This window comes from Lonchura striata, chromosome 10, assembly GCF_050655825.1.
Source record: "Lonchura striata isolate lonStrDom1 chromosome 10, ASM5065582v1, whole genome shotgun sequence".
NCBI classification, from domain to species: domain Eukaryota; kingdom Metazoa; phylum Chordata; class Aves; order Passeriformes; family Estrildidae; genus Lonchura; species Lonchura striata.
Genome location: NC_140712.1, coordinates 2,927,254 through 2,943,778, shown reverse-complemented (window position 1 = coordinate 2,943,778; position 16,525 = coordinate 2,927,254). Strand labels below are relative to the sequence as shown.

General features: G+C 49.1%; 1 protein-coding gene across 2 annotated transcripts; it reads left to right on the top strand.

The window, feature by feature from the left end:
- Positions 1-743: 743 nt before the first annotated feature.
- Positions 744-11,311, top strand: LOC146766478 (uncharacterized). Of its 2 annotated transcripts, none has more exons than XM_085588405.1 (2): positions 744-918; positions 10,029-11,311. In XM_085588405.1, exon 2 carries the CDS (start codon positions 10,040-10,042, stop codon positions 10,862-10,864), a length of 825 nt encoding a protein of 274 aa, XP_085444531.1. In that variant the 5' UTR covers positions 744-918; positions 10,029-10,039; the 3' UTR covers positions 10,865-11,311. The 2 variants fall into 2 exon arrangements, with proteins under 2 accessions (XP_085444531.1, XP_085444530.1); XM_085588404.1 differs by lacking the exon at positions 744-918 and adding an exon at positions 1,527-4,864.
- Positions 11,312-16,525: the final 5,214 nt, after the last annotated feature.

Below are 16,525 nucleotides of genomic sequence, written 5' to 3'. Positions count from 1 at the left end.
CGATGCCTGAGAGGAGGCTGTGAGCCCGCGGGCAGAGGGGCCCCGCTGGAGCAGCCTGTCCTGGCAGGACTGAGCCCGTGGCACAGTGACCCACGCTGCAGCACTCGGAGGGGGCTGTGCCCAGGGGATGGACTCCGCTCCGAGAAGTTCCTGGAGAAGTCTCGGCCGGGAGAGAGCGCAGGGTGCAGCAGGGAACGACTCCTGTCCCTGAGCAGAGGGAGAAGCCCCGGGGGATGAGCTGAGCATGGCCCCATTCCCTGTCTCCTGCCCTGCCGAGGGAGGAGGTGCAGCTGGGAGCAGGGAGGCGTGGGGAAAGCTGCATTTAAGGCTCTGCACCGACTTCTCCTTCTCCTGCTCCGAGTCTTTGGAGTTTTCTGCCAGAAATCTCTCCCCTGCCCCACTCACCCACAGGGCTTGGGGCAGGTTTCCCTTTTCGGGGGAAATCAAAGCGAAGCACTGATGCGCTAACGAGGGGCAGGAGAAGTGAGGCTCCTGGGCTTCCCGCAGAGGCGGAGGCACGGGAGGCGCAGGGCCGGGAAAGCCGTGGCGGGAGGCGCGGAGAAGTTTGTTTGTGTGGGCAGCTCAATCCCGGCTCGGGCCGGGCCCGTGCCGGGGCTGTTCCTCATCTCCGGCTTTCCCCTCACGCAGCCCGGGGGCGCCGAGAGCGCGGGGCGAGGCGGGGCCGTGCGCAGAGCCCGCCCCGAGCTCGCTGCCATTGGCCGCCGGTGCCGTCAGTCGCGGTGGCGGCGCGCTGATTGGTGGGAGCGGGGCGCGGCGCGGCCCCGGCGGCGGGCTGAGGGCGGCCGTGGCCGCGCAGCGCCGCCATTGGCCGAGCGGCTGTGCGGGCCCGGCAGCGGCGGCAGCGGCCGGAGCGCGGTGAGGCGGCGGCGGCGGAGCTCGGAGGCGGCCCCGGCGCAGGTGGGAGCCGCGCTGGGCTCTGCGGGGGCTCGGGGCTGGCTGCGGGCGGAGGGGGCGGCAGGGGGCTCCGGCGGCTCGCCGGTGCCGTGTCCGGCCCGTGCCGGCCCCGGGCTGAGGGCGCTGCGGGAGCGGCTGCCCGCGGTCTCCTTCCCGCCGGGGCCGGGCAGGAGCCGCTGCCGGAGCAGCGCTGGCTCGGCCCGGCTGCTGTGGGTAGGACAGAGGGGCTGCCCCGCGGCCGGGAGCGGGCGGGGAAATTCCCGTCGCCGGAGGTTCGTGTGCCCGGCGGAGAGCGAGGAGTCCTGTCAAAGTGACTTTATTGCCGAGCAGGGGCAGAGGCCGTGGGGCATTTGCCGTGCGCTCTCTGCCGTGCTCGTAGTCCGCAGCCTCCTTTTTATCCTCATTTTCCCGGCCGCATCTCCCTCTGCCTTTGCCCACCGGCTGAGTTCCTTGGAAGGTTCCGACTTCCTGATGCGCCTGGAGCCTGTCCTCGTTAATGTGCACCCTCCTTTTGTAGAACAGCCGATATTCATGGCTCTGTTAAGTCTTTGTTCTTCTCCTCGAAGTTCGGGAATGTAGCGGGACTTTGAGCAGCTCTCTGGGTCAATTTGTACCATTTATTGGAACTGATGGTTTCTCCCCTTATCTACATGTGCCTGGCCCTATCTCCAGGCAGATTCACTCTTTGACTCTGTTTTGTCCTTCCCGGGTCCTCTTTGGTTTTGGGATTATTCTCGGTGCCCTCATTCCCTGTCCTTTTGTAGCCGTTTGTGGATCAGGAGGCCTGGCTGCCACCTGCATGCCCTGGCTCAGCTGCTGGATGAGCTGCACTGCCAAGGTGTGGAGCATGGTAAAAAGATGAGAGTTGCTGCAGCACAGAAGAGGAGAAGCAGCATTCGTTTGACCCCTGGTCTGCTGGGGAGCCGGGGAACCGTGTCCCATTCCCATCCTTTCCATGTTTGGACCAGTACATAAACTGCTCTCCTATTTCCTTTGTTAGCTTTTTTAGCAGTTTTCTCTTGTCATCTCTTTGCCAATATAAGTTTGAGTCATTTGGTTTTCCACAAACTCCTGTTTTTTCTGCACACAGATAATCTGATCCCATCCCCGTGTGAAATGTTGTGTTCCTCATTTTAGTGGCTTGGTCGGCAGGAAGGTCAGGAGCTGGAGCTGTCTGGTTGGTCCTTATTCTGAGGACAGCTTGTAATCAAATTATGCCATTCAAATGAAAAATGGGTTCTCTGTCTCCTGATATGAATTTGTGAGAAACGCCAATCACTTGGTTTTTAAAATGTTAGAAGTTTAATACTAGTAAAATGGTTAAAAAAAAAAGGAATACAAGTAGACTAATAAAAATTTAGAGTTAGGACAATTGCATGACAATAAAAAGCAAAGACTTACAGATGTCTGGATGCTCTCTTGGGCACTTAAGCCACAACAAGCATACCTTGTGAATAAAGGAATCACCCCTAAAAAAATACACTATTGCATATTCATATATCCTTCATGGTTATGCATACATTTTATTTAAAACAAGTAACTCTGTCTGTTGTATGTCAGCTGTTTTTTTTAATCCCTGTGGCATCCTCCAGAAATTAACTAGAAATTAACTTCTAGTAAGAAAACCATAAATTCCTCTTGTCTGGAAAATTTATGTGTTCCTAGAGTGAATTTAGTTGTTCTCATTCCTTAAAGCTACATTTACCATACTGTTAAAATGTTAATACAGCACAACTAATCAATATAACATAATACATATAGTAACTGTCTGCACAGAGCCATATAACATGCATTTTCCACAAAATAATTTTGGTTCCCAGGGCCTGGTCCATGGTGTTGTAGGATTTGTTCTGGTGCCCCTTCATCTTTTCCCCATGTTTGGGCGCTCCCTCAAACTGGGGCTGCACCAAATGACCATTTTTTTTCTTACTCCTGAACTTGCTATAGCAAAACCTCCGGTGCTCTGATACACCCTGTACAGCACAGACAGTGACAGCAGATGTTGGAGTGGGCAGAGGGATGATCCCCCCCTTATTTTAGTGAAGTTTTCCCAACATTCTCCATTTGCTGTTTCCCTTTGCAGCTTCAGCCATTTCTGTTGCAGAGTCAGAGATCCTCACCATGGGCTCTGCCTTCAGCTGTGCAGATTCCATCTGTGCAAGCAGGCAGAGCTTGGGGTGAGGGGCAGAGGGAATCAGCCAATTCCTGCCCCAGGCAAGAAGAGCCAGGTACATTGTCCCCAGTTTGCCCCAGCAGTGTTAATTTGCATTTCTGAAGCTCCTCCTGGGTGCCTGGAATGCAGCTTCTCTTCCACAGCAGCCTTCAGCAGCCTCAGTTGTGCCCCCCCCACAACCTGCTGCTTTTTTTTTCCCCTTCAAATCATCTATTTATTGTTTATGAGTTAAAGGGTCACTTTTAAATCTCATCTAGTTTTGTAAATTTTGAAAAATTTCAATCATTTTGTTTTTAAAATTTTATAAGTATCATAATAATAAAATGGTTATAAAAATAATAATACAATTAGAGTAATACATTTTGGAGTTAGGACAATTACAAGACAATAAAAAGCAAAGAATTACAGACGTCCCAAGAAAAGCATGACTTGTGAACAAAGGAATCACCCTTAAACCAATACACTTGTTGCATAGTCATACATCCTTCATGGTTATGCACACATTCTATTCTAAACAAGAAACTCTGTTGTATGTCAACTGTTTCCTTTAATCCCCTGGTGTCTTCAAGTCTGAGCAAGGCCTGAAGAAATTAGCTTCTCCTGATAAGAAGCCATAAATTCCTCTCCTTTGGAAGATTTAGGTGTTCTTGGAAGGGAGCATCTCATTCCTAAAAAGAAAACTCCCCCCACATACATAATCTCTATTTTAACATTATGTTGTAACCTAAAACTACACTTAACACAATACGTAAGGGAATTAATACAGCATAACTTTCTAACATTACATATATATTATTCATTGTAACATTTGCGAAAAGCCAATCTTAAATATGCATTTTTCACAATCCCACCTCTTAATCATTATAATTCATTTGGTTTGAGCAATATTTCTTATCCTCTTGCATTCTTTGGACTCTGTTGGTAATCAAATAAAACATGGGATTAAACAAACAAGAAATATCAAAACACTTGTAACACATAAAAGGAAGAATCCTAATTTCTTCCACCATCCCATTCTCAATACATTACCCCACCTGCTAGTTTTTAACGTTATTTTCCCATTTTTGGACTGATACCTGGGTCATAATTTTTTTCTGATATCCTTTGTTTTTTCCAGGATGACATCCTCATTGCCATCTATTTTCAACAATCTGTACACCCCATTCTTTAGCCAATAACTAGCGTAAAGCCAACCTATTTTAATGCATTGCAGGTGATGTTTGGCTTTGCAGACTCAATATTAATTCCAATTCCTGGGCAGCTTTGTTTATTATCTTCTCTATAGCTGCTTGGAGTAATTTAATATGATTCAGGATATAATTTGGGTTAACACAGAGCTAGACTGCTGTGCTTGTTTTACCTTTTTTTTTACTAATTGTCTCTTTACCGAATCTTGGACTATATTTCTAAGATCAAATGTAAAACAAATCCATCTCTCTCCTTTTGGACATTCCATGCCCCAAGTATTACTACTTTTTCCTAAGTTCTTTGTAATGTGATAATTTTCCCCCTTTTTCCTGCAGGTACTTAATTTGGATGGGTTATAACAGTGGCTGTTGACATGGGGGTGTGTAACAAAAAGGAACTTTGGTTTCTTTTCATGTAACACTTTCTGTAGCATTTGTGACACGATCTTGCTGCTATCTCAGAAGGGAAAAGACAACAAATGAGAGACAGAAACAGGAATGACAGAGGTCTGGCATGGCTTATACCCCCACCTCCCCTGCCTGTGGGGCTGCTGCCCACAGCAAGTACGTGTGATCTTCTCGCTGCTGAGTACAGTGCTCAATCCAGGCTTGCCCTCTGTTTCCCTTGTCACTCCTTTTTTACTCATTTCCAGGCAAATTATTTTTGACACCTTTTAACTGTGGTTTTCCACCATTCCTCAGGTATCTCTCAGTCCACAGGCATTGATAATCCCCATCTACAAAAGCAGTTTATTACTTCAGTTTTTGAGGTCTTTCTGTATAGGGGATTGATTCAGTACTCAATACTTCTTGCCACGAGAACATAGATTTTGTGAGCTACAATGCCAATTATTCTCATAATTTAAACATTCACTTATAACCCAGCTGCCATGTCCAATATGGGGATGAATCAAATAAAGTATACAGCATAGTATTAATGGCAATTTCCCTTCTTGCCTGTACAAGTCACAGGCTAAGGCCAGACTATAAGAACTCTTGACTCAAACACTCCCGATCCTCCTGTTTGAAGTGGCAGTGTTCCTCTGCCAAGGAGGTGTCGGAGGCGTCTCAGGGCTTATTCAGGCAGGGCTTAGAACCAGTGATGCAAGCTTTGCCTTATTTCTCAGTTAGGTGTTATTCTTTGTACCTGCCTTGGATCATTTGGGTCTTCCCAAACCATTACCACCCAGTCCTGGTTGAAAGTCAGTTTGGTATCACCTGGTTTAGATGTGATAGTCCATTCCTCACGTTTCTTCACAAATTCTTTTATTTTGCTGGCATGAATTCACCCTCTTTTCCATGGTTGGGATTGCTGCTTTAGTAGTACCTGGAAAGGACTTCTTAATAACACAGTGTTAAAAGAAAAACAATACTGCATTAACTTTCACCATTAGTTTTCTTCAAAACTTTCTGGGTTTAACTAAAAACTTTTTCTATAGCTGCTTCTTCTTCTTGTATCCAGCTGTGCTAATTTCTGCAGAGGCCAATTCTTCTTCTTGTGAGCTATAATTAGTTAAATAAAAAAAAACTAGCCCAAATTTAACACAAGATGTATCACATCTCTTGGTTTTTTGCTTTTTAGGCAACATCCAACTGTTTTAGTCTTACAGACCCATTCTTCAGAACAAAAGCCTCCTTTCCTTAACAACAAAAATCAGAAGGAAAGAAAAGAAGTCTTGTTTAAAAAAATAAAGCACATTGTGAGAGTCAGCTATCTCTGCTTTGATCTTATCTCTATTGGTGGTCCAGCTCTCCCTCTTTTTCACAGCTTTGCCTTTGACTGTACTTCCTCACTCCCCTCCCCTTGTTGTCACTCTGTCTAGCAGGAATGGAGGAGAACTCACAAATAGCTGCGGTATGGGGACTTTGGGGTGTATTTCGCTCTCCCTCTTTCTCTTTCTCTTTCTCTCTCTTTCCCTTTCTCTCTCTTTCTCTTTTTCTCTCTTTTTCTCTCTTTTTCTCTCTTCTTCTCTCTTCTCCCTTTCTCTCTCTTTCACTCTCTTTTTCTCTCTTCACATTTCAACATCCACATTCCAATATCAGTCCACTTTCTAACATTAGTCCTACATCCTGGAGAGGTGAGTCTGCCAATCACCTCTCCCTCCTTTTTCAACTTCCTTACAAATTTAATTACTTTTGTTATGTGTGTTCTGCAGGCTTGTAATTCACGACACCCTCCACCAAGGGCTACCAGCTACCCACAGCTGACAGTGCTAAAACTAAAGACTTATTTTGCTGTCACAATTTTCCATTCACAAGCTTGAAAGGGTTGTAGGAACAAGGTAAACAAAAACTTACTTCTGAAGTGATCTTGCCTGCAATAAAAAATTTAAGGCAATCCTTGTTAGTGCAATATAATTTGCAAAGAAGCCAAGGTTTGAATTGGGAAGGGCGTCTGAGGACACAGAGCATGAGTTTTACAAATCTATAATTTGAAGAGGGAATAGACAAAATGTGGATACAGTGGGGGAGACAGCAAGTAAGGAATTTATCTCTGCAATACTCTCTTTTTGACTGCCAGGAGACACTCTCTGAAGAGGTTCTTACAGTACAAACAATAACTGGATGGGAAGAGGCACTCTTGAATTTAAGCTTTGGTGTCAAAGTAGGAAACTGCCCCTGAGCACTGCAGTGCTGGAGCACCCTGCCTGCAAACTCACCAGAGGCAAGCCACTGCTGCCACGCTGCAGGGCTGCCTGCAGCACAGAGGGAACCATGGCCAAGCCCTCCCTGCAGGCCTGGGTAATCCACACAAGGAATCACAATTGCTTCATAGCTCTCTAACTCATTCAAGAAATAGGAAACTGTAGAAAACAGAGATCTCCCTCACCATCTTTTTCATATGTGTGTGTCACACACCCACTGTGATGCTGGAAGTAACAAATTGTTTACATTAGAAGATACTGAAACTTTTTCTTCATTTAGCCTTGTAGTTTCCCTTTTCTATATGTAGCCACCTCCCATTGTGGGAAAAAATGAGCCCTGTTTTTTTACAAGTGTTTTGTATGCACAATTTTAATTTCTGTTCTAGATACACTGCAAGTAGCTAGCACTTCCAGAAAAACTAACAAACAAACAAAACAAAAAAAACTAAGAAAGCAAAATACATTTGGGTACTTGAAAAAGGACTGGTTGGAAGGAAAAATGTTTCTCATTGACCTACCAAGCAGCTGGTGTTACCTTTATTTTAACTTTACACACTGAGAACACTTGATTGAACAGCCTGCATTGACTCAAATTAATAGTAGGTTTTTCTATGTCACAGCTGTAAACTAGTTTTTCAATCCTAGAGTACAGTAAATTATGTATTTCAAGATAAAAATCACAATGCAAATTGGAAGAAATTTAGTACACAATTAATTTACCTCCAAAAGTCAGTTTATGACTTTCCTCTACCAGGATTGCAGTAGCTGCTATAGCTTGAATACGCACTGGCCAGCCTTGATTTACTGGATGCCACATCTTTGATAAATAAGCCACGGGTCTCTTTACTCCTCCCCACTCTGGAAACAAAACCCTATGAGCTACCCCCTTTTCTTCATTTACATACAGATGAAAGGGTTTTGCTAGTGCAGGTAAGCTTAAAGTTGATATTGGGGCTAGTTTTAACTTCATTTTTCTTAATTTTTCATTATCCTTTTTGGTCCATTTTATATCATTTCCCTCTGTCAATTTTTTTATTCAAAAATTTTACTGCCTGTGTATATCCTTCAATCCACAATTTATAATATCCAAATAATCTGAGTAGCTTTCTGATTTCCCCCTTTGAAGGGGGAGGGGGAAGGGATAGAATCCCTGTGTTTCATTCTGGGTTGAGCTTTCAACTACCCTTCCTAATCAAGTGTCCAAGATATTTTACCTCTGATTCTACAAATTGCAGCTTCCCTTTTGATACCTTTAATCCTTTTTCCCCAAGAAAATTCAAAAGCTTTATAGTAGCCTCTCTAACTTCAGCTTCAGCTTTCCCAGAAAGTAAAAGATCATCTATGCATTAGATAACTTGTATTCCAGGGGGAGTGGGGAATGTTTGTAGTATTGTTTCTAAAGCTTGTCCAAATAAGTTTGAGGATTCTGTAAACCTCTGTGGTAGTTTTGTCCATCTTAATTTCTGTTTTCTCCCAGTTAGTGGGTCCTTCCATTCAAAAGCAAAGATAACTTGCTCTTCTGGGCTAATGGGCAAGCCCAAAAGGCATCTTTAAGGTCCACTACACTAAACCACTGATGCTGGGGAGGAACTTTTACTGAAAAGAGTGTAAGGATTTGGTACCACTGGATAGCGGGTCTGAGTTCTTTGTTAACCTCCCTTAAGGCTTGTACCAGTCTATAGCTCCCATCAGGCTTCTTTACTGGGAGTATTGGGGTATTATGGGGAGACATACAAGGTTCTAGTGTCCATCCTTTGTTAGTCCTTCTATTACTGGCTTTAAACATTCCCGTCCTTCTAAAGATACAGGATACTGCCGTACATGTATGGCACAATTTTTTTTTCCTCAATTGTAATCTTTATGGGGTCAATATTTAATCTTCCCCTATTTCCCTCCCCAGCCCAAACTTCCTTGTTAATTCTTCTTCCATCCTCCTGGCCTAGTTTTAAAAGTCTAGCTGTCATCTTCCCATCTTTTGGAACAACCCCTATTCCTAATTTCACTTGTAAATCTCGTCCCAATAAATTGCTACCTGCCCCTGGGACCAAGAAATTATCCCTCATCCAAAATCTAGTTTCTCCCTCTATTGCCACATTTTTAATAATGGGTACTGTGAAACTCTCTCCTTTTGGTCCTGTTACTTTTACAGTATCTTTGCTTACACTATAACCTTTTGGAATATTTAACATAAAGGTTTTTTGCCCCTGTGTCTACCACAAATTCCAATTCTTCTTCTTGGGGACCCACTCTTAAAGTTATCTCAGCATTCCCCACCTGGACCCACCTGTGCCCCCCCTCGGCCCCATGGCCCCGCGAGGGGAATTTGGGGAGGTGGGAGTGGGGCAGCGCCAAGGCCGGGCCCCCCCGCGCTGTCCTGGCGGGAGCGGCTGCAGTGGGGACCGAGTGCGGGCGGGAGCGGCCGAGAGCCCAGCGCTGCCCCAGCCCGACCTGCCCCAGCTCCATCCCTGCCCCTGCGCTGGGATGCTGTGGGGCTGGGGGGAAGAGGGAGCCGGCAGTGGGTGCTGGGCCTGGGGGCAGGAGGAGAAGGGAAGGAGAAGCAGGCTTGAGGAACAGAATGGTCAAACGATGCAGGTGGCAGGAGAAGGTGGGATTGTGCAGGAGAAGGAGGAATAGCAAGAGGAAGAGGAGTGTGAGGAAGAGTAGAGACACAGGAGGAGGAGGAGGAGGAGCAGAAAGAGGAAGCAGCAGAAGGTTCCACCCCTCCCTGTGTCTGCAGCCTCCCCCCAGCCCCAGGAGTGCTGCTCCCCCCACATGCAGCAGGTGACTGTGGAGGGGGATCCACAATTTTCACGGGGTGAATCTTGGTGTTTCTGAGCTTTCTTGGGCTAAATGTTGGTGCTTTGGTTTTATGTGGGAACTGAATCTTTATCTTGTAGAGGAGGTTTTTGCTGACTTGTGATGTTCAGGGAGTTTTTGATTTGTGTCTTGAAGTTTGTGGGACTTTTGGGCTGAATCTTGGTGTTTTGGAGGTTCTTACAGATACAAGATTCCCAATGACTTCCAGGGATGGACTTGGGCAAGGCGGAACCTCCAGTCCAAGCAGCTCTTCTCTTGTTTTTCCCTCTAACCAGGATTTGTCATTTCCAGGGTGTGGCTGGATGGAGGAGGAGGAAAAGCCCCGGAGATGCTGCAGGAGGAGGAGCTGCAAACCCAGCCCAGGGAGCTGCGGGGAGGAAAGAGCCCCCCTGAGCCAGGAAGGCGGGCAGAGATCCACCCAGAGCTCAGAGCTGGTGGAGAAGCCTCATGGCAGGGAGAAGCCCCACAAGTGCTTGGAATGTGGGAAGGGTTTCAGGTGGAGCTCCAGCCTCATCCGGCACCAGAGGATCCACACTGGGGAACGGCCCTACGAGTGTGGGGAGTGTGGGAAGAGGTTTCAGAGAAGCTCCAGTCTCCTCAGACATGAGCGGAGTCACACAGATGAGAGGCCCTTCTGCTGCCCCGACTGCGGGAAGGGCTTCAAGCACAACTCCGACCTCACCGTGCACCGGCGCATCCACACAGGGGAGAGGCCCTACGAGTGTGGGAAGTGTCGGAAGAGCTTCATACAGAGGTCTAGCCTGTTCGAACACCAGGTGATCCACACTGGGGAACGGCCCTATGAGTGCTTGGAATGTGGGAAGAGCTTTGGGTGGAGATCCCAACTGAAAGCACACCAGCGCATCCACACTGGGGAGAGGCCCTACAAGTGTCCCCAGTGTGGGAAGAGGTTTCATACCAGCTCCAATCTCCTCCTTCATGAGCGGATTCACACAGAGGAGAGGCCCTTCCACTGCCCCGACTGCGGGAAGGGCTTCAAGCAAAACTCCAGCCTCACCGTGCACCGGCGCATCCACACTGGGGAGAGGCCCTACGAGTGTGGGAAGTGTGGGAAGAGCTTCTCCAGGAGCTCAGACTTGACCCAGCACCAACGGAGGCACCACTGAGTGCCCCGAGTGAGGGAAGGGCTTGGAGTGAGGGAAGAGAGTAAGGGAAGAGCTTGGTGAGCTGCTGCAGCTCCATCCCCCATGGGAGGATCCGGGCTGGATGATCCCCAGTGACCCCGGTTGGGCAGAGCCCTGGTGCCCCGGTATGGGGAATAAAACAGAGAGTAAAGCAATGGAGCTGATAAAGGGGCCCGATATCTGAGGCCTGACTGAGCAGAAACTGTGGGAGACACAGACACAGTTTTAAGTCTCCCTTGGCAAGAACACTGACCAGGCAATATGGTGTGAGACTTTTTGATAAGGTAATGTTACCAGGTGATGTGATGTCATGAAGAATGTGTAACCAATGGGAAATTGTTACCAAAAACAGAGCCCTCTATAAGCCCCATACAAGTCAATCCCTGTATAAACACCTGGTACACTCAGTAAAATTGGCTTTGGTCTAAACTCGGATGTCCCCGTCTCTCCATGGTGGATAACTCTGTTGTGGGTGATCCCCGTTGGGTGGGGGAAGGTGCTGGAGGGATTTCTTTCCCTTCTCCTGGTGCTGCCGTGGTTTGGTTGGTAATAAATTCCCTCCCTGTGCCCAGGCCGGGTCTGTTGTCCCCGTGCCGGTGCTCGGGGCGGGATCTCTCCCGTTCCTTCTCTGCACTGCCGGGCCTCTCCTCAGCCAATGAGAGAACGCGGTGGAGAAGAGTCAGCCAATGAGAGCGAGCGGGGCTGATGACTCACCAGTTGCCGGGCAGACCCGCAGCAGGCAGTGTTCCCCACCTGGACCCGCCCTCCCTGCCCAGGGCCGGCCCCGCCGTGGGGTCCCCCCAAGTCCCTCCCCAGTGCCCCCATGAACTGGGCTGGGTTTAACTGGGAAGCTTTACTGGGAACACTGGGAGCAGGGGGCAGGGGCAGAGTGACAGCAGGGCTGGGGGACACAGGACCCCCCAAAATCAGCGTGGGGATACAGCTGGGGGGGGTCCTGGCTGGGCCCGAGGCCACGGGGAGCGGCTGCGGCCGCCGGCGGCTCAGGAGCTCTGTGGGCAGAGAAAAGGGGGTGACACCGGGCTGGGGGCCCCGGGGGAGCATTCACACTCCAGGGGAGGGGGGACACGACCTCTGGGACCCTCCTTTCCTGTGCATGTAAACTCGATCCCCAGTGCCAGGAAGACGAAGCCCAACTCGGGAGTCCCCAGTTCCTGTCAGCATCTTGCTGCGGCAGCATCCAGCAGCATCTCTGGGTGGTCCGCAGGGGTCAGGATCTCCCAAAAACTCTCACAGACACCCAAGCCCCTCCAAGCACTTTCCTGGTCGCTTCCAGCCCACTCAGGATCCCCTGAAACCTCCCTCTTCATTCTGTCCTAACCTCCCCAGGACCCACTAAAGCCCCTCCTGTCCCTCTCAGGATCCCACAGCCTCCTTCTAGTCATCCCCTACTGCCTCAGGACCCCTAAAGCCTATCCCAGTCCTTTCCCAGCCCCACCAGGACTCACCCATAGCCCTCCCAGTCTCTTCCCAGCACAACCAACCTCATCCCAATCTCTGCTTTTCCATCCCCAATCTCCATCCAGCTCCTTCAGGCTCACTCTATTCCCTCCCACTTAAACCTAGTGCACCCAAACTCCCTCCCAGTGCCCAACAGGACCTCCAGAACCTCATCCCACCCTTCCCAGTATTCTCCAAATCCCTTCTTAGCCCTTCTAAACCCCCAACCTCCTCTCCCAGTTGAAACCAGGCTCTCTCCAGCTCCCTCCCAGTTGCTCCCAGCACATCCCAGTTGCTCCCAGCACCCCCAGTTCCTCCCCCATACCCCAGTTCCGGCTCACAGGTTGTTCCAGGCTGATGTTGTTGGCAGGTGGAGGTGAGCCCAGCCTGGGTTGGGGTTTCCAGCAGCACCAGGAGCTGGTGGGTCCAGTCCCCGTTGGGGACCACGTTGGTCGCCACCACAGAGAGCTCCTGCTGGCCCTGGAACCACCTCAGCTGGATGGGAACAGGCGGCCGGGGCCGGGCCGGGAGCTCGAGGGCAGCAGAGAGATGGACACGTTGGGGGGCAGTGGGAGAGAGTGGGTGTAATAAATACAAAGGTCGTTGTTCATCAAAATGAGTGTTAAAGGAGACAAGAATTTGAACTGAGTAGGGAATGCAACTAGCATAGAAGACTGTGTAACTAATTATATACAAGTTGACTTTTAGGCCAAGGACAATCTGCAAGGAAGATGAGGAGCCTTCATTCCTGCGACCTCCAAGGGCAGAAAAAAAGACCCCCGGCAACCAATTGAACCAGCGCAGAGTGCATAGAGAGAAAATACGTCAACCGGGACGTATAAAACCAAAAAGGTCAAAGGGGGAAGGTGCTCCGTGGCAGAGCAGAGGCTCCCTGGCTGCCCAGCGCTGTTCTTTTGCTTAATACCGCTTGCTTAATAAATTCTTGTTAATTGATTTATCGATAATTAGCCTCCCCAATTGAATTTGTCCATAGCAAATTTGGTGCCGTGACTCGGATAAGGGCGACCGGGTGGGAATTCCTAATCAGGGAGGCGCCCCGCTGCCTCTGCAGCGGCCCTGGTGCAGGCTTTTCCTTCCCAGACCCTTACCGACGAACCCAAATTCGGTATTGAGCACAAGGGATACCGGTAACCCCGTAATCTTTGTGCACGAAGCCGGGCGAAGACGCAGGACAGCGTGAGTATAAAAGTGGGGATCCGCTGGGTTGGGCTGGGATCCCAGGACATAACGCGTGAGACGTCCTTGTAGGACGAGGCACGGGCAGAGCTCTGAGTAGTGCGGTTTGCAGAGCCCGCGAGGGGCTGGGCACCAACAGGGGCCGCGAGTGTGTGTGTGCCTGAAGGTGTCCTGGGAGATGGGACAGAGGAAAAGCAAGCCCTCTGCTTCCATGGGGACGGGGACCCCGGTAACGCTTCCCCAGATCCCCCCTGACAGTCCGTTAGGTCTAATGATAAAATCTTGGGATGAATATCCTTCAAGGAAAGGGAAGGCTAGGGCAAAAATGATACATTATTGTATAAAAGAATGGGGAGGAAAACAAATCTGTAGTGATAATTTATTTTGGCCAGTGTTTGGAAACTTCGAGGACTGGATTTGCCAGGCATTAAACATTTATGTAAACTCTAAAGAACCTTTTGATATGGAAGAGAGCAAGTATGCTGCTCTCTGGATAGTGGGGGAAGCAAGAGCAAAACTTTTTGCCTGAAGCACCCAGGGAGGGAAAAAGAAAAATAAAAAGCCTGAGGAAGTTCCAACTGCACCCCCTCTACCATACATACCTCCTCCTCCTCCACCCCGACCAGCACCACCCGCAGTCTACCCCGATTTAGATCAAGGGGGAGATTTTGATAACCAAGAGGTAGAAATCCCAGAGCCGGTCCCCGAGGAAAATTGCTGTGTTACTCATAGTCTAACAAGGGGGGAAAGAGAAAGGGAAGGGCAAGCTCTATATCCATGAAGAGAAGTAGTTTTGGGATCATTGCAGCAAGCTGGGCCCTGGCATGTGCTTATCACACCCTGCTAGATACTGTAGGGCAGCAGATAGAGGAAGGGGGGCAGGGAGATAAATCAGCAGCGATCCCAGTCACTCAGGCTGCAGCCAACAGCCCCGGCTTGAAGCCAGCAGCTAAACCAGACAGGGATCCTAAGCCAGCAGCTAAACCAGACAGGGAGCCTAAGCCAGCAGCTAAACCGGACACTGAGCCTAAGTCAGCAGCTAAACCAGACTGTGAGCCTCAACCAGTGGCTGTTGCTATGAGCACAATGGGCCAGTGATACCTCAGGTCATCAGGGCAGAGATGCCACCTACAAGTGGGCACGAGACCGAGGGATGGATCTAACCATGGACAGTATTTCTCAGGTGATCCATGACTGTGAGACCTGTGCTGCCATCAAACAGGCCAAGCGGGTGAAGCCCCTCTGGTATGGTGGGCAGTGGTCCAAGTACAAGTATGGGGAGGCCTGGCAGATTGACCACATCACACTGCCCCAGACACGCCAAGGCAAGCGCTACGTGCTCACCATGGTGGAAGCCACCACTGGGTGGTTGGAAACCGACCCTGTGTCTCATGCTACAGCCCATAACACCATCCTGGGCCTTGAAAAGCAGGTACTTTGGAGGCATGGTACCCCTGAGAGGATTGAGTCAGAAAATGGGACTCATTTCAAGAGCAGCCTTATCAACACCTGGGCTAGGGAACATGGCATTGAGTGGGTGTACCACATCCCAAACCATGCACCAGCTGCAGGCAAAGTGGAGAGGTCAAATGGACTGTTAAAAACCACCTTAAAAGCATTGGGTGGAGGATCTTTCAAAAATTGGGAGCAACATTTAGCAAAGGCCACCTGGTTAGTTAACAGCTGAGGTTCCACCAATCGAGCAGGTCCTGCCCAGTCTGAGCCCCTGAATATAGTAGATGGAGATAAAGTCCCAGTGGCACATGTCAGAGGTTTGTTAGGGAAATCAGTGTGGATCAATTCTGCCTCGAGTACAGACAAACCCATTTGTGGGATTGTCTTTGCTCAGGGACCAGGTTGTACATGGTGGATAATGCAGAGAGATGGAGCAACACGATGTGTACCTCAGGGAGATCTGATTGTGGGGTGAGACTCATGTGCAAATATCACTGTTTGCTGGATGTTACTGCCAGCGTCTGTACATGAAAACACACAGACATGAGACAGAAAGAAATGTGTAAGTGGCAAAGGTTTGAGCAAGTGAAATAGAAGGAAATGTGTAAGTGTTGAAGGTTTGAGTAAGTGAAAGATGGAAGTTTTAACTTGATGGAGTTTTTACATGATGTTGAAGATATGGAGGTAAGGGGTGGAATGTCCGAGGGTGATGTTATGGTGTTTGTATCTCCAGTCATGTGTTCTGTTTATGTTTGATATTCTGGTCTGTGCTTTCAGAACTGACTCAGAAAGTGAAGGTTTGTTTTGCCTTGTTATCAGCCGGCTCACCTCCCCCCATGGTCTGCTGTCTAGAAGAGGCCAGTGCTGGCTGGCTTGCTTGGCTTTGCTTGCTGGCTTTTCCTTGATTTGCTTTGCTTTTTTTCCTTGCTTCTGCTTTTGCCTTTGCTTTTTAAAATTAGTTTTGTTAAGCAGTCCAATTCTTTCCCTGCATTGTTTCTTTTCCCTTTCCCTTTCCTGAATACCATCCAACCTGCTTGTCTAGGTTCGAGACAGGAATCTGCGAAGGAGGGCTAAAGCCTCCTGTGCAATGGAGAAGGTAAACCCCCTCCCTCTGAATTACTAGGAGTTTTAAATCAAAAGGCTCTCAGGCAAAGATATGGGAATGGGAGTAACAATTCTTTACTAGGAGAAAACTAGACAACAATTTAAAAAGGCAAATGCAATCGGTACAAACAAAACCAGTGTAAAAGTCCAGAACCTGAGGATTCGGGGTGCCAGTAGCAGTCCTGCTGGGAGGATTGCTCCCCTTGCTGTGGTTGATGAATTGCAGCTGCAGTGGTGATCTTTAAAAGGGTATAGATTTCCTCTGAAGATCTGGTGGCAGTGGGGCCGGTCTTCCTCTGCGCCGGGGTTGCCTCCGAGCTCCGCCGCCGTCGCCTCAGCACGCTCCGGCTGCTTCGCTGCGAGTGCCGCCGAAGAGAGAGAGAGCTGCTTCTCTGGGAATCCCGCGAAGAGAGAGAGCCAGCTGCCTCT

Coding starts and splice junctions, on each gene's coding strand:
- LOC146766478 (XM_085588404.1), top strand. CDS start 4,774: ATGACAGAGGTCTGGCATGGCTTATACCCCCACCTCCCCTGCCTGTGG. Junction 4,865..10,028: donor TGTGATCTTCTCGCTGCTGA/GTACAGTGCTCA, acceptor TGTCATTTCCAG/GGTGTGGCTGGATGGAGGAG.